At 45.7% G+C, this 26,158-nt stretch overlaps 1 protein-coding gene across 4 annotated transcripts in view; it reads right to left on the bottom strand.

Moving 5' to 3' along the window:
- Nucleotides 1-26,158, bottom strand: part of GABRQ (gamma-aminobutyric acid type A receptor subunit theta) — a 52,383-nt gene that overhangs the window by 24,736 nt on the left and 1,489 nt on the right. For 3 of the 4 annotated variants that reach the window (XM_065689338.1, XM_065689339.1, XM_065689341.1), the window contains exon 2: nucleotides 18,294-18,361. In XM_065689338.1, coding sequence (XP_065545410.1) covers nucleotides 18,294-18,361 — 68 coding nt within the window. Of the gene's footprint in view, nucleotides 1-18,293; nucleotides 18,362-23,368; nucleotides 23,380-26,158 lie in introns of those variants that run through there. The other variant, XM_065689340.1, reaches the window with a different exon arrangement.

Here is a 26,158-nt window from a genome sequence, read left to right as displayed (position 1 = left end):
GAGGAGCAGAATGCCCGAGTTCCTGGAGCCTCTTACCCTCCTTGGTAACAAGCCTGTGGGAAGAGGCATCATTTCCATCCTCCCCCTTCGAGGACTCCACCCGCACGTCTTGGCAAGCTGCTTCACTGACCTGCATTTCCCTAACACTTGACAGAGCCCTGCAACACCTCACCCCTCATCAGGCCACCCTGCTGTCACTGCGGGCTCCTGCCAGCCTTCAAGCAGCAGCAAAGAAGAAGTGGCAGTGATTCTCCAGAAGACAAAGGGGATGAGGTGCTTACAAAGTAATGGGAACAAACTCAGAATGGTGCAGGAATAAAAGCCTATCCCCTAACCATCAGCCTGATGGTGTTCTTCAGGTGCAGAGACCTTTCTGGGGAAGAACTGCCAGCCCAGCCCTGAGTTGAGCAATGTTCTCCAATCTTCCTGGACTTCTTGGCACAATAGATTTCTTTGGCCAGCATCATGGAAGCCTGGAGCAATTCATTATCATGGGTCATCTAGTGCCTGAGGTTTTCCTCAACCCCTCTCCGCTGATTCGTGTGCTCTGCTTCATGTTCTCCTTCTCTCCCTATCCCATCACACTGCTGAAGAGTGGGCAGGATTTCTGAGCAGAAGGAAAAGAACAGGACAAGTATCCATCCCACAGAGGTGTTTCTAGAGGAGTGTAAAATGCTCAGGCAGGGCCAGAGTGTGGCCAAGGCCAGTTACTGCTGTGTCAGGGATGGGAGAGCTTTGCAGAGAGCTCCCTGCCAGGTACCCCTACTGCACCAGGACCCACACTGGAGGGAGCACGCATGTTCCAGGTTACCCCATGTAAACTCCTGCTTCATCTGGTGGCTACTACAGAAGCAGAGGCAAGCCTGGAAGAAGGGAGATACAGCCCCTCATCAGAAGCTCTGTGCAGCATTACACTGCATAAACCTTTGGGGATTGTTCAGTGTGAACTAGGATTTCCGCTTCTGAAAAACAAAGACTGGAGAAAGGGAAAAGGGGTTTCTGAAGGGTGGACATGAGCAGAAGTTCTGTGCTTCTCTCTTCTACCTGGTCCTCCATTTTCCACCCCCAGGAAAAATAAACTTTCCAAAGACAGCTGCAAACTTTCTCTGGCTAGGTTTTGTAGCTTAACTGGCCATGTCAGCCTGTACCTACCCTGAGCAGCATCCCACTGCAGGAAGCTGAAACGCTGTAGGCAACAGCACCGGCAAGAGGAAAGCCTGTTTTGAGACCCAGATGAGCTGTGCCGAGCCTCACTGACTTACAAATCACATGCTCCTTATGCTAAGAGAGCTTGTGCGCTTCAAAAAAAGCTGTTCCTCTCCCCTCCATCTCCACTAGCCCTTGGTTTGTCCCAGAAGTCTGGTACCCAGTAGCTCACAAGCTGCACAGCTCCAGTGTTGTTTCCAGCCCCTTTACTTACCACAGCACTGCTGCGCTGCCCTCCCTGCCCCACAAGGCAGATCCCCTGTCCCTGTTACATGTGAGAGCACTCTACAGCTCCCCTCCAGCCCCCCACACAGCCAAGACAGTACCTGATGCTGCTGGAAAGCTTCTCAGCATGGCCCACCCCATGGGACCCACTTGTCATGCCTCCTTTCAGCCTCCTCTGCTGAGCAGCTCCTTGCAAGCTATCAGTCCCACCTCATTTGCCTCCCCTGTGCCCCGGTTTTCCAAAGGCTCTTTCTCTTTCCTCCTTGCTGTATGATGCACACAAACAGAGGTTAGAGCAACACGTGGAACCAGCACACACTCATATTGTTGAGGTGCCTCCATGTAAGGAGGGAGGACAGGTCACTTAGAGGCACACAAAAGCCCCAGGGAAGGAAGAGAAAGTTGGTGGCCTCACGTGCTGAAATGACAGTGTTTCCCACCAGCTACTGAGGACAGGGCTGCTAGCATCCATCTCCAGACAAGAGGAGGAGACTGATAATCACAGCCTTTTCTGAAACTCAGCAGAGACCCCAAACCAAAGATAATGTAGGAGAACTGAAGAGTGAAAGGCTGAAACGCTGACACAAGAGGGCATGGATGAGGAAGGTATTTCCTGCAGGACCCCAGAGGCAACAAATTCACTGAAGCGTGCACGGGGATTCCCCAGTTTCTCAGAGGACAGGAGAGATAAGTCTAAGGGAACAACAGCAGCTGAGGCACAGCAAGAAGGGAGATAAGTTGGCCCATTTTCAGTATAGAATCATATGTCCCTTTCTGCTCACCATAGTGAAAGAAAGGGTCCAGAATTAAGGCCCCCCCTTCTTCAGAAAAGAGCTGTCCTTCTGCACAGTTGTATGTCAGCATGCAGAGCAAACATGGTATATGTCCCAAGTGGTTTTCTTACAAGCATGCTTGCGCTCATCTGGAGACACAGTGATACTGTTTCAGACCAAAACGTCTTTCTACATTTGCAGCCTGTCTTCAGGAACAGTGAATAGAATAGCAGAAAGGAATATAAGCAAAAGAGAATCTCTGTTGTGATCCTTAGTTCTCCAGCTACTTGAAGCTTAAGGATCTCCTGAGCCAGAGCTGGCAGCTTCTGAATTGAAGCTACTCAGTTTCTCTTCTGAGAGCTTGTTTTATCTCTCAGAATATTGAGCCTTTGGTATCTGCAATCTTGTGACTATGGAAAGTGAGTTCCACTGTTTAGCTTGTCACTGGGGGAGAACTGCTGAATGGGTTAAACACAGGACAGAGCCGTATGATGACAGGGTCTGACATCCTGCAATGGACATTGTACAAGGCAAAGTAATGAAAATAACTTTCCACAAGGCCTGTGGAATTTGCTGAAGAAAAGCATGATGACAGGAACGTAACAGTATTTTGGGAGGTCTAAGCATTAATGTGGATAATACAGTCAAAGTCATAAAAGGAAGCAACTAACAGGAAGGAATAGCCTAAGGAAGCAGAACCTCCTGCTGCAAGGCAGGAGCTCCATCTCCCAACAGAAAGCCACCAGGAGCATCCCCCTCGGCAGGCTGCTTCATAAACCCTCAGCACAGCTCCTAGGAGATGCAGATCATTGGCAGGTTGGCTCACATCATTTTCATTTGTGCTGTGACCTACAGAGTCCCTACTACTAAACTTGTCTGGAGGCAGAAGTGTGCATGCTCATTGGGGCTACACTAGATTCAGAAGTCAGGAATAGAAATGGAAGGAATAACGTATGTGAAAGGGTCAGATCTTTGCTCAAAATACAGTATTTCTGGCAACCTGGGTGTTGCCTGTCCCGAGTCCATTTTGTGGGTGGCAAATGACTCTGATACCTTTTGGAGGCTTTGAAAGTGAAGTTGACTGTTTCAGGCAGCCAGTGGAGGTTGTGTTTCAGTAAGAACTTGTAAGGTACTGGAAGCAATAACTCTTCTTCAGGGGAGGGCACACACTGCTCTTCTTCTGCTGCATGACTTTGGGCTTGAGAGATAAAGGAGATTTCGCAACTTGTCTCTAGCATTAGCTGCACCACTTGACTTTTTCCTCCCCATTTCTCCTCCACCCTGACTTTGATAAAACACCTTCTTTTGGAGAGTTGACCAAATGGAAGTCCTTCCCCATATAAGCAAATGACATATGGTCTCCTTGTCCAAGATCAAAAAAGAACGTTAGGAAAGCCAAGATGCTCCAGAAAGGAGGAGAAAAATGAAACATCTGACTTAGTAAAAACCAAGCTGCCACTGCCAGAGACTAATGAACAGTTTGCTGGCTTCAACTTCTTTGATGATTAAACACCATCTTCTGTTCCCGTCATTCTTGAGAAAGAAATTAAAGGACAAAGTAGTCCTCAAGTATGTTTCATTTTAAGTAGAGCGTAGGGAAATAAGAGGAATTATATTCAAGGGGAGGAGACAGGATGTGTCTGCAATCAATGGCCAAGAATTGGAGCAGTGTGAAATGTACAGGAGAATACATAAAGGACAGAGCAAGAGGGCCACAGCTCTTCCTTAGCAAACTCGCTTAAAAAAACTACTTTGCCCTCATAAGGGATTGTCCATTTCCGTGAAGATGAATCAATGGGTCCCAGACCTTAACAAGTACCAGTAAATCTGACATAAGTAAATATCTGATCCAGTCTTTCCAGCTCTAAGACAGCACAAAGTCTGTTCAGACTCTTACCATTGCTAAGGGCAGGAGGCAGCAGCTCTTGTACTTTCTGTACTTTTCATGAGGAGAGTATTCTGCCAAAATACTGCTTTTAATTTCTCTTTTGGTGCAAGCCAGCGCCCAGTTTACAAGTCTGATATTCTGCATAACTGTTACACATAAAGTCACAACTGTTTTTGATACTGCCCTTCTCCCTGTGCTTCACACAAGCCACAATCTCTTTCTACCTCCCCCATTTTTGAATAACCAGATGTCAGCACTGACTTGGGCATCAGGAAGAGCATCTTCCACCTGCAATCTCTCTGCCAGTAATGTAAGGTGACAGGAAAAGTTAGCTGCTAGGATCACTCTATGCCCTCCTGTGCTGCAGGTTTTTGTGCTCTTGAACTCATTTCCTTTAGGACCCGAGAAGTGCTTTGCATGGAGATGCTCCCTTCACTAATCTGATCTACTTTTGCATTAATTTGCATGTGTTTAATTGCTGCATGCATGTCCAGAAACTGGGACAGGTATCAGCTATATTCTCAACAACTGAGGGCGTGCAAGCAAAGCATCACTATGTTGCCCTATTTCTCTCCTGCCATGCCTTAGCCCTGCAACATCTGGGTTGGCACTGGTCCTGCAGGTGCGAGATAGAGGACATACCTAGATGGGTCCTAAGCCAAAAGGGCATTATCTGCCCATGACAAGACTTTCAGACTTCAGAGCCTGTATATCAATGCCTTATCTGAGCAGGAGACAGCACCACATGTCATCTGCTTAACAGACCCAGTGATAGTGGAGGCAGAGGTCAGGAGGAGAAAACCAGAACTGGTGGGCACAAGGATGAATATCACCTGCTCTATGAGCACATGCAACACAGCAACCTTGTTCAGTGTTACAGGCAACAATCCCAAAATCACCACCTGCAGCATGACATCTTCCTCAGCAAGCTCTTAGAAAACAATGCCAGGCAGTTTCTATTCTTAAGCCATAAAGTCTGTGAGCTGCCGCATGCCATTTCTGCTGGTCTGGTCTCCTCCCTAGTTTGTCCACGAACTTGAAAGCTGAGCAAAACCCAGTGCCCATTCTACTCCCAAAGCAGAATTGTTTGACCTTCCAGTTTCTGCATCACTAGCTGGTTTCCATTCCAAACCTCACTGTAACTTAAAAAATGCCTTCCCATGCCAAACCAGCACAGAAAGCCATGCATTGTCCAGACAGCCAAGTAAGGCTAGAGAAGTAAGGCTATACATTAAATTCATTAAAAGCTGGTGCATGAGTTTGACCCGTTTTCAGACAGAAAGTCAAAGGGAATAGTGCTTACACTACCCTCTTGTCCTAGATGGGCTGGCAACTGCTAAGGACTCATTATAATACCATAAGAGCTAAAAACAGGCAAGATGCTCACTTAAAAGAGGGGGAGTTCAGGCAGCAAATCCCCAGCTGAGTAATTTCTTCAGAAAGACCATCTTTACCTTCCACTGTTTGCCTGCAGTAACTTAGTATGCTACACAGCAGCCTTCTGCACACCTAGAAGTCATACGGCAGAGCTGGCGCCTGTATCCCACCTTTTTTCCCCTCTCCCAACCCATCTTTTTGTGCTTTCCCAGCAACACCCTTACTGCCTTACAGCATGTCGCAAGTGTCCTCCTGCATACGCGTATTGGCATATCTAATATACAGCCATTAAAGCTAAAAAGTGTTTTTAATAATCACTTTGCATTTAATTAAACATGCAACAACTAGGCTAATAGAGTAAATTAAATTTGAGTGAGACATATGAACAGTGACTAGTGAAGATATCAGTTTATAAAGCTCTCAGAAGGACGGGGGAAGAAAACTGGGTCATGTCAAGGGAAAGGTGATGCTAGAAGACTGGTGATGCTCCTTAAACCTTTCCAAAGGGGCTTCACAGCCTCTGCATGTATCATCAGGGAATTTTCACCTGGTGGTGATTTTCTTACTTCTTGCTTGCTGAGATGCTCCCTTCAAGAGATTAAAACTCAACAGGCTTTCTAGCAGGAGCAACCTGGAAGCGGAAAAATGTAATTTCTCCAAAACATTCCCAGAACTTTTCACTCCTCTGTATCTCTCATATTTAAATGAAACATCCCCTCCACCTTGCCAAGAGCTTTACTGGACACCAGTCAAGTCAGACTCTGCCCCAAGCAGCAGAGGTTCTGCAGCCCTCCACACAGACACTGACTAGTAGAGATTATGGGAAAAAAAGGCTGGAGAAATGTGGAATCAAAGCAGTTAAAGGGCTTGGTAGCCCACTGGAACTAGGAAATCTAGAAAACACCTCTGGGTATCAATTTCATCTCAATGCTAATCCTGTAGAAGACTTCGGGCGCTTTCACCTATGCCTCATTTTCTCTTATCTGTAAAAATAAGACACTGATCCTAACTTGCCTCCATGCTGCAGTTTAAGATCCCCAGTTCTCTGGGCAAGTGTTAAGTGTGTAATGAATAGAAATTACCTTTTCCTCCCTGGGGAAAATAAATAAATAAATAAAACTTGTAATTCCCTGTAGCAGTCAAGACCACCAATGCAGCTTTGGGGCTGTATAGGTAAAGAATCATGTTATGAATGAAGCTATACTACCGTATATGGTGAATAAAACGCTGTATACACAGCTCTGAGCACTGGAACCATGAGGCTGTCTGCAATAATTATCAAGACACGCAGTAATTTAAAGACACTCTTTTAACTTGGAGAAGGAAAGCTCGACATTCCAGGTTCTGAAAATTGTCACAAAGACGTCATTGCCCAGGAGGTAGCCAGAGTCTAACAAATCCTTTAAATGATGTAAGACAACTAACGTGTCCTGAGCAGATTACCTCAGCTAGGCTGGCACAGATTGGCTTGACCAAACAGTTACGATGGGTTTATTTCCTGTAGAAAGCAAAGTTGGATCATGTAGGAAGGATAACTGGACATAAGCAGATAAGATGGTGAAATGCGGAAGAGTAAAATCTATTTCTGGCAATAGAACAGTTAGGTCAATGGTGGTCTCCAAAGGGTAAAGAATAACAGCCTTATACTTTGAAAAACAAGGCCTACTTTTCAACAAGCCCAAGTAAACTGAATCCAACCTGTGGCATTTGAAATCCCTAAGACTCCTGCCTGCAGAGACCCGATTGTAGGTCTAGGGTGACTGCTTCTACATAGGAGTATTCTGCACAGCCATATCTGTGGTCCCTCAATCTACCTCTGCCTCCATCCATGGGCTAGTCTGCCCTTGGTTAAGTCAGGATAAAGCCAAAGGAACCAATCCAGGCTGCCACCAGCAGCAGTGAATGCAATATAGCCCATATTATGATTCCCCTACTTTAGCAACCCAAGTCTTTGCTGCAGGTTCATAAACCTGATGGGTGAGTGCACTGTAGTTAACTGACAATAGCATTCAAAAGGCAGCTGCATGAAACACTCTTGTTTCTGCTGAACAAGTCAAGCTTATTACAGGATGCATGAAGCAAAAGAAGATTTCAGCAGGCTGTGGAGGTCCCCAAGCAGGCCGACTTTGACTTCACAGCCAACTGGATGGCAGAGGACAAGCTGCAGTCTCTGTCCATGCTGAGTGAGTGCTCTCTGCAGTACCAGGACCAACAGTCCTGGAGCCAAGGAGCTCTATTTGCAGAGCTGGCTGAAAGTTATTGGCAGGGAGCCCATGTGAGCTCGGTAAATAAAGTATCCACATAATAAAAATACCCAAAAGCACTACTTGATTTTTCTGAGGGTTCTGATACAGCCAGTAATACTGAGAGGGTACAGAAATTTGGTGGAAAGGAACAGGAGCATAGGGCAAAACCGTCCTTCCAGAGAAGTAGACGCAAGGTAGGTCTGATGGTTCACAGCCTGTACAGATAAATACCTGACATTCATTCATGGGGGGACAGTTGAAAACGAAGAGGCTTTGTGTTCAGGAGCTAGACTAAGACTCAGGAAAACTAGGCTTGGACAGGAGCTTGTTTATTGTAAAACCTCAAGTCCCCTTGAACCTTAGCTGCAAACTCTTTATGGATAACAGGGTATCCATGACCTAGGAATGCATCAAAGGGGATGGACAGGGGAATACAAGCCAATGGCTGCCTTCCTCTGCAGTCACTCTGAAGTTAAAGGAGATACTGTGATAGCAGTTTGCTGCAGTGGAAAAAGGAGATGAGGTCCAACCTGTGAGCAGTGAGTGTTTTGGGTTTGTTTCCCCCTTCACTAGAGCCTCAGATGGGAGCTCAGCACACCCTGCAAAGAGAGAATACTCCAACCTGATGACCCACTGTACCCTGGCACAGACACTAGAAGGCCAGTTGTGCATACCTTGCAAGCAGTGACATAGAAGAGGGCAGTGCATCTTGCCTTTTACTCCTTCCTCTGCCATTTTTCTGGCTGAAGCTGACCTGAGACTCTACTTGTGTCAGGCAGCAGAAACTACCCACATTTCACCCCACATGCATGGACACTTTCCTTGCCCTAAAAGATCCCTTCTGTCTGACTGAAGGACCTTTCTGGATCTCCGAACAGCTCAGCAGATCCTCTTCCTTTTACCATCCCTTTTCCTTGAATGTTCATTTTTCTCTGTAGCCTAGCAACTCAGCACAGACTCAGAATATTAACAACTCCTGTCCCCACACACAGTCTTCTCCAGAGGCCTGAAAAATGTGATGGAAGAAAGGCTGAGAGGGGTAAGAGCAAGCATGAGAGAGGTAGGGAGCATGCAGGGAGCTTCTACCAGCATTCAGAAAGAGCAAAGCTATTCAGCTGTCATATCTGCCACCTTCACTTAACATGTACATAACATATAGAGCTATATATAGCCACATTTATTTACATATTCAAATAGCAACACCACACGCACACGCTTGTATTTGGATTTAGGTTCTATATTGAGGCACTGGCACTCTTGCGCACATGCACTCTCTACTGCTAGATGCTTTAAATGTATATATGACAAGATGTCAGAAGGTCAGATTCTCAGCATCTAATTTGGTTTTCAGTCAAACCACATGAAGGTTTCACTTGTGGGAAGATACTTCAACATTCTGCAGTAATTCTCTCCAATGCTGCAGTATTGCTATTGAAACAGGTGGCAGTTTGGAACATTGCTCTCAAATACTGGCAGCTTTTTAATATATATATATATATATATATATATAATATATATAAAGGTTGTGGGAGTTCTGCCTGTGTAAAAACCTGAATAAAACTTAAGCAGGAAAAGAAAAGATGACATTTTTATCCTGGGCAAAGTTTGCTGCAGTAGCAATTCTAACTACTACAGGAATGCCAGGGTACAAGCTGAAGCAGTTCATACCACCACCATACAACACTGACAGGTTCAGATCTAAAGATAACTTGGCTGATACAGGAACAGATGGAGCACTGCAATACATAGCACTGTTCAGCTGAAAGCATGCTGCAAACTATATAGCCATGGACTCTCATCCTTTCCAACATGACTTCTTTCCTGCTGTGGGGTGGAGTCACCTAACGAAATGCAGAGTGAACTTAGCCTCTTCAGTGAGAGCACAGCGATGCTCTCATTTGGGAAATTGCCTAGTGAGCAAAACGTGTGAACTCTGCTTCTCAGCACTGGAGCAGGGTTGACTCAGCCCTCCTGAGGCTTGAACTGGTGATACTGGAGGACTTCAAAAGCTGCTTCTTAGGGATAACAGCATCATGGATAGAGACACAGGGGGAATCATTTGGAACAAGCATTGCCACCACTTTTTATTTGTGCTGCAAACGTCAAGGTCTAGGCTAGGAATCAGCCAGTCTACGCAGCAGCTTTCCCATAACCAAGACATTCCAGTTATGCAGACAAAGAGATTTCTGGAAATTCTCCCATTAAAATATCATGTGAATGCTGCAAGATGCCTAGGAGGAAACAAGAATTGTAGAATAGAAAGCGTCAGGGGCAGAGACACATTCTCTAGGCCAGCAGTTCACAGTCTTTCTTAATCAGAGAGCTTGTTTCAGCTAGGTTTCCACAGTTCACTATCTAATGGTCTATGGCAAAATCATTCAATTCAGCCAACAAGGACATTCGTTCAAGGACATCATTAATGTTCAAAGCATCGGAGCCCTGCAGCACAAGCATAGGAGACCCCTTTATAGGGGAAAGGATAAAGGTGTCCCCTCCCACATGAGGACACCTTCAGGCAGTACAGTGGCAAAGACCTGGCAGGACTGCTGCTTTACCAGGCTACACACACACCAAGTCCTTGAGACCTGTGTCTCAGAAGGAATTCCTGTTGTTTTGTGCAGACCCTAGCTTTCAGCTGGCCACGGCATTTGAAGAAACTCTACGGTGATCTTTGGGTTGTTACTTAGCAACTTGACTCAAAGATGTAGTGAATTTACTGGGCTGTCTCTGCAGCCAAGCAACACCAGGACCAAGGTCATAGGGAGAATTTTGTCATGGGAATGGGATAATCTGTGAAATATTATGGAAGACAGATAAGATTTTTCCCCTCTGCAAGTTGCCATAAATGCAGTAAATATTGACACATGAGTCACACTGACCTATTTTCTCCTTTTTAAGCCAGGACAATTTCATCTGTTTGCAACCAGTTTCAGAACCAATGAATGGGGAGCACTTCAGGCCTTTTCACAGGTTTGCTTTATTCTTAACTGTTCTGTGCAAGAGCTCTACCCTCTTGTGGAAAGACCATTCTTGTCTTTGGGTCAGAAAGGGGACCACTGGTTATTTAAATTTAAGCATCCACACCCCTCTACCATCACACTGCAGAGCACCCCTGAGGCCAGATGCTTTACTTGTCCTCATGCACTACCTTAGTTAAAAGGATCCTTCAGCACAGCCTGTGGGATTTCTGTCAAAGAAAAGTACAATATGGTGAGCACACATCCACACCCGATTCTTGTCTTTTTAGACTGTATCAGAGCCTCAGCAGTCGCAGGATGTCACCACTGCAAGGATAGACAAAGCAACCTCAAATCTAGCAACGGCAGATAAGATGGGTCCCTGACATCTGCTTTGCTGCAAAGAAGTTTCTAGAAGCTCAGTCAATTTCTACTCTTCCCATATATCTAGATGAAGCACGGAGCAGGCAGTGGCATCTCCTGCCTGCAAAAGAGACCAGCTCAAAGCTGCTATGTCTAGAGAGGTTTAGAGGTTACTCTCCACCCTGCTAAAACTATCTTTTGTTTCTGCAAACATCCCTCTAGCAGAAGGAAAGCATCAAGATGCTGCTGCTTTCCTTCAGCTAGCCAAGTGGTTGTACGTTTATGCACAAGCTACTTCCTACTGCTGGAGAAAGAGAGACATGAGAAGGTCACCAACATGACTATAAGTAACTGATAACAGCGTGCTCAGGACACTGCACACGGTGGTTGTGTGGGACTGCCCTCTGCACCTCCTGGTAACTCTCTACTTCATGTACATGTACAGAACTGTCAATGTTTGATTTCCCAAGCAAACATCCATCCAATGCATTGCAGCCCTGCACACCAGGACTTGAAGTGACAACTTCTGCAAGACCTAAGTTGTACTGAAGCAATCACTGGCAGAGGAAGGTGCAGACACTTTCCAGCTCTGAAGAAACCTTCCATCTCAGCTGCATGTTTGCAATACCTTAGTTTACATCACAGCTCACAGAAGGTCCTAGCATATGAAAAAAGCACATAACCCCTACCTGTCCACACCAGCACAGAGCCTGGGGATATCTATCTCACCCTCAATTAGAGCTTACCAGTCTTACCATGCTACACTGTAGGATCTGGCTCTTCTCCAGCACCAAGGCTCCTCAGCATCCTTTGCTACCTGCCACACTACCATGCCAGAAACCTACAGCAATCCAAGAGGACTACAGTCCCTGCAGTTCCATTACAGCTCAGCAACAAAGCTGCCTCTTAGTTTCACTAAATTTTGACGGTCTTCAATATTCAGCAGGCTTAAATACCAAGATGTAATGTATACGCACAGGCTCAGTGTAGATACCACAGTATCACTGGGCTGGAGGTACCCTAGGCTACATGGAAACATTTACAGCACTGGAGTGTCATGTCATACTTGTATCTCATTGCATATAACTCCAGAAACCTCTGACTGTAGGATTTAAATGCTTTAACCTTTGCTTTTTAAAAACCTTTGGATACCCAGGGACATAGAACAGAGTGACTGGGAAATATCTGTATGTCATTTCTCCACTGAAAAGGGATGACAACAAAACAGAACACTCTTAGTTAAAAATAAGAAAAATGCTAATATATTTGACAAAAATACATGGTAGTATATATACAGTACAATAGTAGAAGCTTCTTCCTAAAAAATTTTTTTCTTTTTAAGCTCCAAACATCTATACCAATGGAAAATCCTTTTCACGGGCATAGTGCAGTAAAGTTGCTTATATCCATTATTGCAAGCATATAGAGGGTATGCTGAGAGTCCTCAAAGGCTACTGCCAAAGCTGCATCAGCCCCAAGGAAACCAGCATTTTGCATACACAATTTGATTGTCAGAACAGTTTGAGAATAGATTGGACATCATGCCTCCAGATCAACAATTCACATGGATATATATTCTTCTGCCTTTCCCTTCTCCTTTCCTGAAAAGGTCCAAAGGCAAAGAGCTCTGAAAAGGAGAATATAGAGCCTAAGAGGTTGCTGTGTTTGGTACCAAAGAAAGCCTCACATGGAGCCTAGCCTTCCACACTGCCTTCTTTCCCCAAATACGTCCAGCATACAGCAGTCAAGCACACATATTACTGTGCATGAGTTACACTGGAATTGAAATTCAACTAATTGGTGCTTTTTCATATTTCAGTGAAAACAGAACTCCAAAGCTTGATCTGGACAGATTCCACCACGAAGGCTATCTCAAGCATGCCTAATTAATAGAAGCAAAATTTGATGTAGCGAGAAGAGTGATGCCCCATTGATAATGGCATAACTGTCCTGGTCAAGATCACCCTTACACACAACCTGATCCACTTTCTTTTGAGATAAAAGCCAATTTAAAACCCTTGCTGCTCATCGTTGTCTTGGGACATGTTTTACATCTCTCAAACAGGGAAAACTTCTTTGCCAAACAAGCCAGTTTATATTTCAAGCAAGCTTTGGGAAGTTGGGAAATAACAGACATTACGCCAGCGCAAGTGCAGTCGCTCTGACAAGACAGTCAGCATGGCAACAGGTCATACATGAGTAGGGAACAAGAAGCAATGAAGCATCAAGGCCAGCTCTGCCAAGCATCCTGCACCAACCTCTAACCTATCTGCACTGCAAAACGTATTGCCAGTCCCACAGGCATCGTTCCTTTAACGCGTATATTCCTGCAAACATTTCTATTTGGAAGCCTTGTTTCTTGAGCTATCCCTCTACAACAATCCTTTTGTAACTTTTCAACTTGTCACCAGGTTTATAAAACTTTAAAGCTAGTGCTATACAAACTGAAACGATGTTATTGCAGATGTAGGAGAGCATCTTGGGATGAATAAATTATAGGAGCCACAAAGAAATCACAACTACATGGCTGGATGCTCCAAGCTGTCTACGGTGTGCAGATATGCGGGAGAGAGCAGGTTTAAACTGCACAGATCATAGGGCACAAAAATTGAAGCGTTATGAAGGGGAACCATCTCGTATTTCAAATGCATACAGAACTTCTGTTGTTCTTCTTATTGAAATAGTTCATCAATGCTTGAATCCGTACTGTCAGGTACTAGAAAAATATGTCCCCAGAGATTACGTAGAGAGAGGAAAGGCTACAGTTGGAAGTATTAGCCTCTTGTCCCACCACAGAGCAAGTACAATATGCCCTGAACAGGCTAGTCTTCAGCTGTGTGCTGAAAGACATATAGGAGTGTGGAAAGACTTCCATCTCCTCTGAAGCCATTGGTACTGGATACAGTCAGAATTGGATCTACCAAAGCAGGTTGGTTGAAGCAGATCACTAAGGTGATAGTAACTTTGGCCAGTACTCAGACCATGTACCAGAAGGACAGAAACCTTCATGCTGCTTCAGCTGCAGGGTGTCTTGAGGTCCACACTGCCGGTGCTCTTCATTCTCCTGGGTCAGAAGTACTAATAGGCTCCCCAATAACCTGGGTACCATACTTAGAGGTCTGAACATAGCACTGTCCAAGTACCACTATGCACCAGTGAGCATCTATAAATACCTGCATGTGTTCCATGCTTACTGCAATCAACCATCTGTAGCAAAATGGCATTCAGCAGATAACTCATCCAGCCCATTTCCTTTAAGGAGAGCTAGGATATACCATGCTTCCATTCTATGTAGATCTTCTGAGCTACTGAACATTATTATGAAGATATTCCTCTTTGCAGACTGCCTTTAAATCCCCAACTTGCAAATTTGTGCAGGATATGAAAAGACTCCCAGCTAGACTTTTCATCTTCATGGGTCAGCACTTCCCAGAGGGTCTGTCAGTCAAACATGCCCTCCCCAACACCTATTTAGCCTGACCCCTGGCATCTTTTCCCAGGCATTTCAATTGATGTCACTGATCTTGGCTCCCCAAATAATCCTTCTAATCACTGACAAGAACGGAGGCTGTGGCTCTGTGTTGCTTAGCAGGGCTAAGAGGAGTAAGCAGTAATAAAGCATTACTCTAGCAGGTGAGCTTGAACATACGGCTGACCACACACAGGCAGCAGCTATGATGAACAAGGTGCCATTTTTTTAGTAGTAGTTTTGGTCCCTCATCGCTGGGGGACCATTAGAAAGCCAGTACTGTACCTAAGAACATCCTGCATGCTCTCGTGACTCCATCTTCTGAGGAATATCTGAGCATGACCTTCAAGGAGATAGAGGTACATCAAATTTGTATGGTGTGGCACCAGGAAACACACAGCATGTGCAGCCAGGTGGAAAGCGTTCTGTATATCAGAGCGTCTGGGAACTTCCAGCATAAAGACTTAACTGTGTTGCCTTTGTAGGGAGTCCTGTATTCTCCAGGATTGAAATGTCACTACATCATCACTTTGGGAATACAGTTCCTATGCTAGTGAAGGCAAGGAGTGTTCTTTAGATCATGAGTGAAGCTGTATTCCTCCACATCCAGCTGGACTTGTGTGGAAAACAACCTCTGGACTCATGAAACAGCTAATCACTGACAGCACTTGTTCCCTGCCATCACACAGCCAGCAGGCACTGCGAGTCCCAGGGCAAGACACAGGAGAACTGGGGGCTCTCCTCAGCCTGCCCAGCCCCAGCACCGGGGCCATTGTTCCCAAAAGGATGTCTGAGGATTAATTAATTATCCTACAAGGGGCAGTAAGTAATAACACTCCTTGTGGAACAATAGAAGCTATTTGGTTGCCATGGCAACACAGCTTCACTTGTGTGCCTTTAATTTATTCATTGCACAGTCCCTTTCCCAATCACACATGATGCCAAAAAATGCCTTGTTTTTCTTGCCAGTATCCATGTCCAGAGCAGGGGTAAGGCACAGCCCTTTCCCTGGGGCATCTGTTGCATAGAAGAATGATGCCCAGAAAATCTCTTCAGGAAACTTATATCACATGAGAATTCTTCTGCTCCCTAAATGTTTGTTCTTTAAGATGATTCTGATTTTTCAGCCCCTTTTTGAAGCCACCTCTCCATGGTGCTTATAAACCTTGATCTTGTGTAAGTTCTCACATGCAGCCACTTTGTTCCCCATTCCCCCCTTGCCCTAACATATGCAAGGGGCATGGGCAGATTGTGCTTGTCAAGTAAAACAGAGAGCCAGGAGGGGTAGTGAGAAGCCCAGAAGTGACATGCCTTCCCAGTATCAACAGAGCATGGCATGAACAGTGCCTGGTGCCCAGCCTTATTGCAGCTATGCCACAACCATTAAAACCCATAATGTCCATCAATAGGGCTGCTCAAATTCTGCAAGATCCAGAGCAGCATGTGGATAAAGGTCCATGCCAGGAAGCCTGCTCTCCCATGCATCCCACAAAGACATTATTGCTGCTGTTTCTGCCCAGCCCCATGCATACACATTTGCTCCAGCCATTTTCAGGCAGAGGGAAGCAGTTGTTTACTGGAGAGGGGAGAACATCGCATTCCCATGGCAAGGGTTGGAAAGCGTTGCTAAGGCCTGGCCACAGATCTTCGCAACAGGTATGACAAAGCACTTCATCAGCCTTTGTAGTCCACAGACACATCTCCAGCAGGAGATTCATCCTGAACCTGCTTCTGCAGTGCTCAGCTATCTTCTCAGGTCTAGAGAAGATGATCAGTGCAGGTGGTACAGGGAAGGTGAGAAGTAAATCCCTAACTCCTTTATGGTTGTGCAAGCTGGGGTCTTAAGCTACAGGTCCAGACCCCAAATTGTTCATTCTGCAAGGAAGGTGACAGCTGGCTCATCGCATAGGAAAATTCAGGTCCAAGTTGAGACCGTGGGGAGGAGATGACTCAAAGTTGAGCTCTGGCCTGACAGGCAAGATAGATGGAACTAGGTTAAGCCATCTGTCTCTTCTAAGTTGTGCCTAACCTCAAACACAACTAACCAATGCAATGGGGACATAGGTCGGTACTTCAATTTCTGATTGTACATACTGTCCAGTGCCACTGTTACTAGACCGAGGTGTAACGCACCATGCAGATAATCATGGTAATGGTGGGATGATAGCAAAGAGCCTGCAGAAGAAACTGTTTCATGAGAATGTGGATGTTTATGGTTGGCCCTTCACACTGGGTCGTTCGCATCCAGGATTTTCAAGCAGTTTGGAAACAAAAATGACTTACTCAGATTGTCTCTCCTTCCCTCCTCCCTACCATGCAACAGTAAAATAGCTGGTGGGCCAGGGAAACAGGGCAGGAGAGTCCAGAAACAGCTAAATAGGACAGGAGCACTGGGAGACCAAGGCTTTAATTGACTTGAACAGCAAGAGCTCTAAACTGGCCTAGGATTCTCCTGAATGGGTAAGGAACTGAGGAATAGGACAGCTGCTGCCAGGAGATGCCCACCAGCCTTTCACTCCACTCAGTCTGTTGGAAAGGGGATTGGAGGGAAAGCCTCTGGATAGGAAGAGAGAAGGCAAGATTAGGCAGTGATCAGTGCAATCTATATCCTCTGCTAGGTGCTAGGGGCTTCTAAAATACAGATAACACGGGCTTGGATGTGTAGCCAAACCATGACCAATATAAGTTTCAAACATCACCCCAAGCTGTTGTTATCTGAGCAGATATTTTCTTCTCAGTTGTATGAAAAACTCCAGCCTAAAAATGCCACCCAAAACCAGAGCTCCACTGGATTCCTCCCTTTCCAGTACAGATCTGCAAGGAAATGCCAAATTACCACCAGTAGCCATGAAAAGCCACCGTTTCCCAACTTGGCAGGCACAGGCTGGCTGTAAAGCCACCGCTGCCCTCGTGTCAACTGAAAAGTACAATTCTCATCTACTCTTTTAAGGCATAAGCATTAATGGCTCTGTAAGACGGCTGTGCAACCAGCACAGAAGTATAAGGGATGCAAATATACTCTGGATAAGATGCCACTAGCTCCAGAGGTGCCAGCAGAGTTCCTCCATCCTCATGTTCACAGGGATACTTCAGTGTGCCAGTACAGACATTGACTGACCCTACCGCAATCTACTGCACATTAGGAACTGAACTACAGTCTTCCAGCATGTCCAACCACATCACAAGTACCAGCAGCAGGGGTAGATGTGTACCACAGAGGTCCCACATGCCAGTCCTGTCTTGTAAAGTGTTGTTTCGGTGAGTTCAGGGTTGTTTCAGCCTAGGGCTGGGCTGAGGCTATGGGGGACAACTGAGAGGCAATGTCAGTAACACAAGCCACTCAGGGGGAGGAAGGAGCAAGGCTCAGACTGAAACCAGCATGCTAAGAAATTTGGGAGAAAAATATAATTTCTAGAGCCCAGCTGAGTGTTTGATTGTCGTTTTCATCATATGTGGGGAAATCATCCTTGAATCCCTGATGCTTCAGTGAGGAAGAATTCTGTCTTAAACCAGAGCTCCCATCACCACTCAAAATTCTGTGTCTAGAGCAGAAGAAAAAAAACCACTTCTTCAGTACCAGAGAAGTGTCACTCCTCCTCCAACACCTTCCCAGCTGCAGGAAAGATCTGTAGTAGGAGGTGAAGGAAGCAGGGGTGTGACTACCCTGCTTTTCAGAATGCACCCTCAGATCTGAGGTGGCTCCAAGGAGCCATTGTCTTGGAAGCACATCTCAAACAGAAAAGGGAAGAACAGTTTATTAGGTTTTTTTTTTTTTGTTCCCAAACTTACCATGTTGACTTCAGAGATCTGGTCAATGCTGGAGATATGGATGCTCATTCCCACTGTGACAGGGTTACCTGAAACATAAAGGGATTGCGTTAGGACCATGTTCAAGCCTTCCTGCCTTATCCGCTATTAAAGAATTGCCTAGAAATGCACGGATGTGATTTTAAACAGCCTCACATTCCCCAATTATCAAAAATTTCCAAATCACATGTATTCTTCTCTAATCATTTGAGCACATTTCTCTAATTCCAGGCTTTACAGGCTCACCCTTAGAAGCAGTGCAGCCAATGCTTGATTCTTCAGTTCCTGGAAGTTAATTACCCCCTAGTTATACAATTATCTCTGGTTATTCCAAATAATGCCTTCAGAGACCATCAGCAGGCTCCCAGTGGGCTCGCATAAGGTGTTACTGATTGACCATACAAAGAACATAGCAATCAAGCCCATGCAACACACTGGCTGGAAAGATACTTCAGCTCACTCCTCCATCACTCTGTCAGCTCTGAGTGCTCGGTCTGAAAACCCCAAGTGGATTTTAATACCCAAGATACCAGACAAATACAGGAAGCAGATCTATGAAGTGAGAAAGCAGCATTTGTATAGCGGCTTTTCAGAGCAGACCTGCACTTGGATTAGAGAACAGATTCCCCATTTCAACAACAAGCATCAGGGCACATGTCACTCCACATCCTCTCGCCTGCAGCCATAGGCAGACATCTATGCACAGGTTTGCTGGGAAATTCAGATCTTCCCTTAGCCGCTGACCAAGCCACCCTCATGCTGCAGTAAGTGCCACTGACTGTGACATGTGAGATGAGTTTGTGAAGGAGCACCACACAAGGGCAGCCACAGCCAGACCTATTGCCCTCTCAGAGCAAGAGCTGTATTACCTGTATTAGTCTCAAGGCAGAAACCAGACATTTCAGCCAACTCTTCTGGATGTGTTAGCATCCCAGCTAGATCCAGACTCATAGCCAGTTCTATCTAAGCCCCTTTAACAGGCAGCTCCCACAGCCAGCCAGCAGGACAGCCCTCTTAGTGAGGTTGAAGCCACATAAAACAATTTGCAGCAATACACATCCACTACAAAGCCCTGCAAAACCCCTCCTCTAACTTGAGATGGGGTTTCTGAGTACTACCCCTTTCCTGTCATCCCCACTATGAGAGCACAAACCCAATCCCACTGCAAGCAAAACTCCTCCTCTCACATGTGCAAGGTGGAAAATGACTCCTTGCAATGCAGCACTAGAAAGGGAACAGTGACACAACAGTTATGCCACTCAAGGTATTAACTCTTCCATGGACTCATTAGTAGATATAAGTGTTGAAATATTTACAGATAATCATGAAATGGCTTAGAAAGTAATTAGGAGATTGGGGGAGAGGGGAGAACCACACAACTGGAAATGAAGTGATTGTTTAATTACGTGTTACCAGAAGTAGGGAAGTAGTGTCATTAGGGCTGTCTTGCGATTGGGTGCACTGTTAACCACGACCCTCTGCTGCAAATTAAGCGGCATTATCCTTTAATGGAATATGAACAGCACCAAAAACATCAGAATCAACAACTGTAATTAGGCCCTGCTATGCAAATAGCCTTAAAGAGGTAGTGCTCTTCCCCAGCACCCCTGGCTCACTGGCAGGGGTGCTCAGGACACCTTGCAGAGCCTCTGAGAATCCCTACATAGGCACAGTCCCAGCCACGTCTTTGGTGTAAGCTACATTCATCTTTCACAAGGGAACAAGGTGGGAAAATAACCAAGAGTCAGTTCAGGGAAAGCCGATTCTCCTTCATCCTCCCTTGTGCCAGAGGCTCAGTGCCACAGGAAAGCTTTTAAGGAAGTATCACTTTGGTAGATTGTCCTTTTTTCCTGAAACCTGGGCCTTGTGATAGAAGCCATGGCAGGAGAAGGAAGTCACCGCTTGCCTGAGGATCATACAGACTAATTGGTTACAGGAGGAAAGACGAGGCCATGCGCAGGCTACAGCAGAGCTGGGGTGAAGCCAGCCCCTGACTCTGGAGTCTTTCTGCCATTCCCTGTTTTTTCCTCCAGCAGTTGCCCCACTGCCTGCTTTAGTTTCAGTTTGTCACCACTGGTACCTGTGTCACTGCGGCTACGTGTCCCCTCCTTCCTCAATGCAAAAAGTGGTTCTTCACCCTGCTGCTGTGTAGGACACCCAATGAAACCAGCAGGTTGGGTGGCTATAGCAGGGGAGCACTGACAGTGGCGATATACAAATATTTGTCAAATACCAACTCTATCCAATCTAATCTATCTGTCTAGACATTTGTGCTGTGTTCATCACCATGGTATCTGAGCGCCGGAGGTCATGCAGTGACTCAGTGTCAGAGCCATGGATAAGATCCAGACCTCCTGACTCCCAGCTCCAAGGCGAACACTGGAGTGGAGATCAGCTACACTGCTCCCCATCACCCTGGGCTCAGCTGCACCCAGCTCCCATGCGCAGTCAGCAATGTTCCTCTTGGTTACTCTGAGCACAACCCCATCCATCACAGCAAGTGGGAGGCTCTGCTGCCTGCTTTCAAGCCCTGGTGTGTGTGCCCATCAGCTTACAGGCAGAAGTGTGTGACTGTCATACAAACACTCCAAAGATGAAGGTATGTAAAGTCCTGCCTTTACTGAACCAACTCGTAGCTTGGCTACAGGGAAGCCATTTCACCCTCTCCGTCCCTGTTGTGAAGACTGGTTTGAAGTCTCCTCAGGACAGGGACACAAGAGCATGTACACAGGCAACAGAAAAAGCATGTCCTACCTCTACTGCAGCCCGACGATAAACTAGACCGGTTGGTGCCTAATGTTCAGGCTGTAAGTAGTACACAAAATAAACAAAGGACATCAATTCTGCCAACAATAATAGCTTCAGGCAAGAGGAATGCAAAAGTAGGGTATTTAAATATGGGATAATGTCATCTGTGAATTTATCCAAAAACGCAGGACTCTGCATTCATGCATCTGAGACAAGGCAAAAGAGGAAAACCTAATATTAAAGGTCCATGTTTTCATCTGTGCCTTGCCAAGTGGGTGCAAAGACCTATTCCTTCGCCCCTTAATGAAAAAGCTTATGCCCAGGAAAGATTTGTAGGCAAGATCACAAGTGAGGGAGTGTGAGAAATTCTGCCACATTCACCCAGGAATGGCACACTTGCACATCCCCTTTTCACACTGCCACTGGAGGAATCACCAACATTTTGTCCTGAAATTAGTTTGATGCCTGTGAAAAATGTACTTGGGAAGCTGGAAGGGAAGCAGACAAAAGAGTTATAATAAAACCTGTCTTTTTTTTTTTTTTTTTTTGCAAATGATACTTGTCACATATAAAAACAGTCAAGGTAGAGAACAAGTTGTGCTAATCTGCAATATTTTCCCAGCAACCAGTTATTACTTTCACATTTTATAACGCTTAAAAGTCCCAGAACCTAGAGTCATGTTGCTACGGTAGAAGTCATTCCTATGGCATGACTGCAGAGGCAAGGTTGTTCCCACCCTGTGTCTGCCTGCACTGCAACCAGAGGCGATGGCAGCCTGGATCAAGACATCTCTTACAGATGTCAGCCTGGTACCTCAGCTGTAGAAAGCAGCAAAGACATAGCACAAAATTCAACGTAACAAGTCTCCAGACAGTGTGTTCTTACTTGGGCAACCGCCCTATACTGAGGTCCAAGCTCCCCTCTTCTCCACTCCTACCCTGGAATGGTAGACTAGAGCAAGCTTGGGTTTCTTTGCCATCAGATCCCCAACTGCAATAGAGATACAGCCAAAAAAGACTCAAAACCAGGGCAGACAAACAGAGCTTACTTTATCATCCACTGAAGCCACACCAGTTTTATGAACTACAGCCAATGCTTTGAGGAGCCGGGTTGATGCATTTCTGACCACGTGAACTTGGCAATGTTGGCAGAGCTGAGGCTTGCGGCTGCTAAGGGACAGGCATCAGCCTCAAACCTACCCTTTAGCTTAAACTACAGGAGCAAATGCACCAACAGGGATCCTGGGAGGTTGCATGTCTCTTATCTTCCACTGAAGCAGACCAGAGATTCCTTTGAATCACCAGTGTCAAAATTCCACAGCTCCCCTGGACAAGCTCATCCCGCCTTTCACTGCACTGAAGGATTTTCCTAAATATCCAAACTGAAACTTCTCCACAGTGTACGTGAAGTTTTGTCTCATCATTTCCCCCCAGTGACAGCAAAAGAATAGATCAATCATCCTACCTTAACAACAGCTTTTATGTACTGAGAAACCATGACATCCCTCTCCTTCCTCCACCAATACTAGATTAAATGCACCTAATTTCTTCAACCTCTCCTCAGAGGTCATGTTTTCTAAAGCTCTGACAATTAGTGCTGCTCTCCCCTGGCCTTTTGCCCATTTGTCTACATCTCTATTTTAAAGCATGGTATCCAGAAACCAGCCACAGAAGCGAATGTCACCAGTACAGAGAAAAGAAAAAGCAACCTCCTGTGTACAGCATTGGAAAAGCATCTCCAAACCCACTGCACCCACCCTGCGAGCTGCTCACTTCGTGTAGGAGGTTAGAGATGCTAAAGGGGCAGCCTAGCTCTTGCCAGTAGAGTGCATCATGCATGCAGGAAGAGGGAGTACAGTACTGTCTGTTTAGGACAAGAGGAAAGATTATTCAAGACAGCTTTGTGCATGAGCCCCAGCATTCCTTGCTTGCACCCTGCCTGTGGCATCACCAGTCTCTGAGATCTCTGCAGCAGCAGGAAAGCTGCTTTAAGGCCTTCTGCTGAGTAAACAAACCCGACCAGAGATATTAGAGGCTTCAGCCACTAAACCTACATATAGAACAGGTCTTACCCTGCAATGGTAAATACCCACATAAGGCATAAGACCATGTAAAACCTTGCTCCTCATCCCCAGCTCTCCAGAAGCCAGAGGACAGCAGTGGTACTAGAGACCAGAAACAGCAAGTCCCAGACACGATTGCCCTGCACAGGCTGGCAGAACTGTTTCTGCAAATGCAGGGTAATACAGGCAGGCATGAAGAGGGCAAGGTTTGACAATAAATGTAACTACAGGATTGCAGCCCCTTACCTGCATTTTCAATGATCCTCACCCCAAACAGGATCAGCAGTTAGGATACTGTCAGGCTTGCCAAAGGCATGATCAGTGGACAGGCTGTAATTACACTCCCAGGACTTCTTCTTTCAGTCTTATTCCTGAAGGAGGGGATCAGTATCCCCTGATTCAGTATCTACTCGATCTTTCTGCAGAAAATGGTTTGCCCAAGCTGCTGCCTCTGCTTTGTTCACAGCACTGAACCTCAGGGCACCCTGGCTTTATGTTTACAGCTTAAAACCATGACCCGCGTCACTGCTACATGCAGCGATGAGTTGGTTATACAAGGGCTAACAGACATGGTTAGTTAGGAGGAAAGAGCTCCCAGGTAATCAGAGATGCAGAAGGTCACACATTTCGTATGAGCCTTATCACTGGCTGAGGAGCTGCTGCCTGGATGCAACCATATGATCTCTTCAGAAGTCCCACTCTGTGCCTCCCAAACCTGAAAATGGAATCATTTTCAGCTGATGGACTAATTAGTCCTGGGCCATAGATTTTTTAACCCTCCCAAAAGGTAACTCAAAGGATACTCAAATTCACAATGGAGGAGTCTTTACCTGCACCCCAGGACAGGAAGGATGGAAATGCTCCTGGATTTTCACCACATAGGAGGATTGTAAGAAGAGCTCACAAGCTGGTATCTTCATAGTCCTCAAGATTGAGGCTCTGCTACAGCAGTTAATAAGAGAATGTCTAAAGGATGGCACCCCAGCAGGCTACTCAAGCCAATCACAAATAAGTTTTCCAACACTGATTGTCCTGTTCCTTTCCTATTTATTTTTTTTTTAATAGCTTATGCACAGCATCAGGCACATACTCAGTTAAGTGTTAACATTGCTTGAGGAGTGAGAAAACTTGTCTGTGTACCACGAAAGCAGAAACATTCTGGGAACCACTTTCACCCAGCATCACTGATTTGCGGTGACATCTGGAAGTGCCAAGTTCAGCAGGGTCTTTTAAGAACCTACTTAAACTTTTCCAACAAAATCTAGGTTTAAATAGCCATTAAATATTCTCCAACCCTTTTTCCCACTTGGTTTTTCACTCTTATTTCCATGACCTCTCCTCCACCCACAGCCAACACTTATCTTGCCAGGCTCAGCACAACAGCCAGGGACATCAGACACATTCAGAGGCTGCTACTCCTAGCATATCACTCCATGACATCCACTGGATTTAAAAGAGCAAATCATTCCATGACATTATGCTTTTGGCCACTGTTATACAGTACCTGAAAAAGAGGTGGTCTCATGGCAAGTCAGCAAATCTGACATTGCCTTCTTGTCTGTGGGGGAACAGGGAGCTATTAGGGACTTGCTGCTGCCGAGGAATCTTCTCCACATGAAGCACATGTGATACTTTTCTGCAGAAAGACAAGGCCCTAGTCTCCAAAATATCTGGGGCTGTCAGTACCTGCTGCTTCCCCATGGATTCATTGTTGTGCAGAGGCATGGAGATTGCAAGGAGGTCTGGCAGAAAACAGTTTCTTCTGCCTGACAGGTTTCCTGCGTTTTGCCATACTTCTTTAGGGAGTGCTTGGCACTTTTAAAGCTGCTGAGCCTGTGCACAGAACAAGATTGTGCCTAACCTTGCTAGGTTTTCCATCCATCCCCATCAGACCAGACACAGCGTCACCCTGTGCAAGGAGGCTAATGAAGATTTCCAGCCTTTACCATTCTGTTCTCCTGGCAGCCTGGCTTTTCACCTCATCCGGTCAGATGGCTGAGTTTGTGCTATTCATTTAAGATGGGGTAATACTAGGGACTTCCAAAGAGAATTGAAAAGTTAGAGCAAGCTCTCTCCAAGACAGCGATAGCAGGGACAGCACACATGTCTGATGGAGTATCTGAGGGAGGGTACAACTATAGCAGAGCTCTTGAGCAGACTTTTGGGATATCAGCACACTGAGCAAATCAAAGGCTTCAGGAAGAGACAAGCTTTCCTCCAAGCAAGCAATGAGGCCAATTCAAGTAGCCAAGAGACACAGCACTTGCAGAGCAGGCAGAACTGACCGCTCAAGTACTGCTATCCTGTGATGCTCATTGCAAACACACAGGTTAACCTTGATAAAGGCAGCCACTTTTCCAGCATGTTGTCAAATGAAGCTGTCCCTGTAGATCTGAATAGATACAGAGCATTTTCTCAAGCAAGCTGTGCCTGCTTGTGAGCCAGTGCTGAGGGATCCTTATAGAGGAACAATGCTTTCCCAGTGCAGATGTACCACTCGTTCTGTAACTATTCTAGGGAAAGCAGAAAGCTAAGGAGCACAATCTGTGAGGCACAGTGGATTACCTAATCTATCTCGTGGGCATTTTTAATGGATTAGTAGGTATTAGAGTGGAATATTGCAAATATCCCATGGAAATTTGGAAGTGAGAGAGAACAATCAACTGGCTGCAAGAACAGTGTAAAGGTTGTCCCAGGGGTATCGAAGGATTACAGATGAAGCTAAATAAGGGTTGATTTTAAAAGATGTTGGTAGAGAGCTACCCAAGATGAATAAAAACAAGGTCTAAAATGCACAGTCTTGAAAATGGAACAAAAGAGTAGACAGCATCTATACTACTGGTGGGCTCAGCAAAGCACCTGTACACACACAGGGCTTTCAGCATTGAGAAAAATTACTGACTGTTCAGAATGCCATCTGCTCTTGGGAAAGGCCTAGGTCAGCACGCAGGAGACATTGGTTTTTAAAGCTGTTTCATCCTCAGTGACCATGATAGCCTTCCATATTCATCTTGCATGGGTGATGCACACTTGGTA

Source organism: Lathamus discolor, chromosome 9 (genome assembly GCF_037157495.1).
Source record: "Lathamus discolor isolate bLatDis1 chromosome 9, bLatDis1.hap1, whole genome shotgun sequence".
NCBI classification, from domain to species: Eukaryota; Metazoa; Chordata; class Aves; order Psittaciformes; family Psittacidae; genus Lathamus; species Lathamus discolor.
The sequence above is the reverse complement of the archived record's forward strand: the minus strand, read 5'-3'. Positions and strand labels throughout refer to the sequence as shown.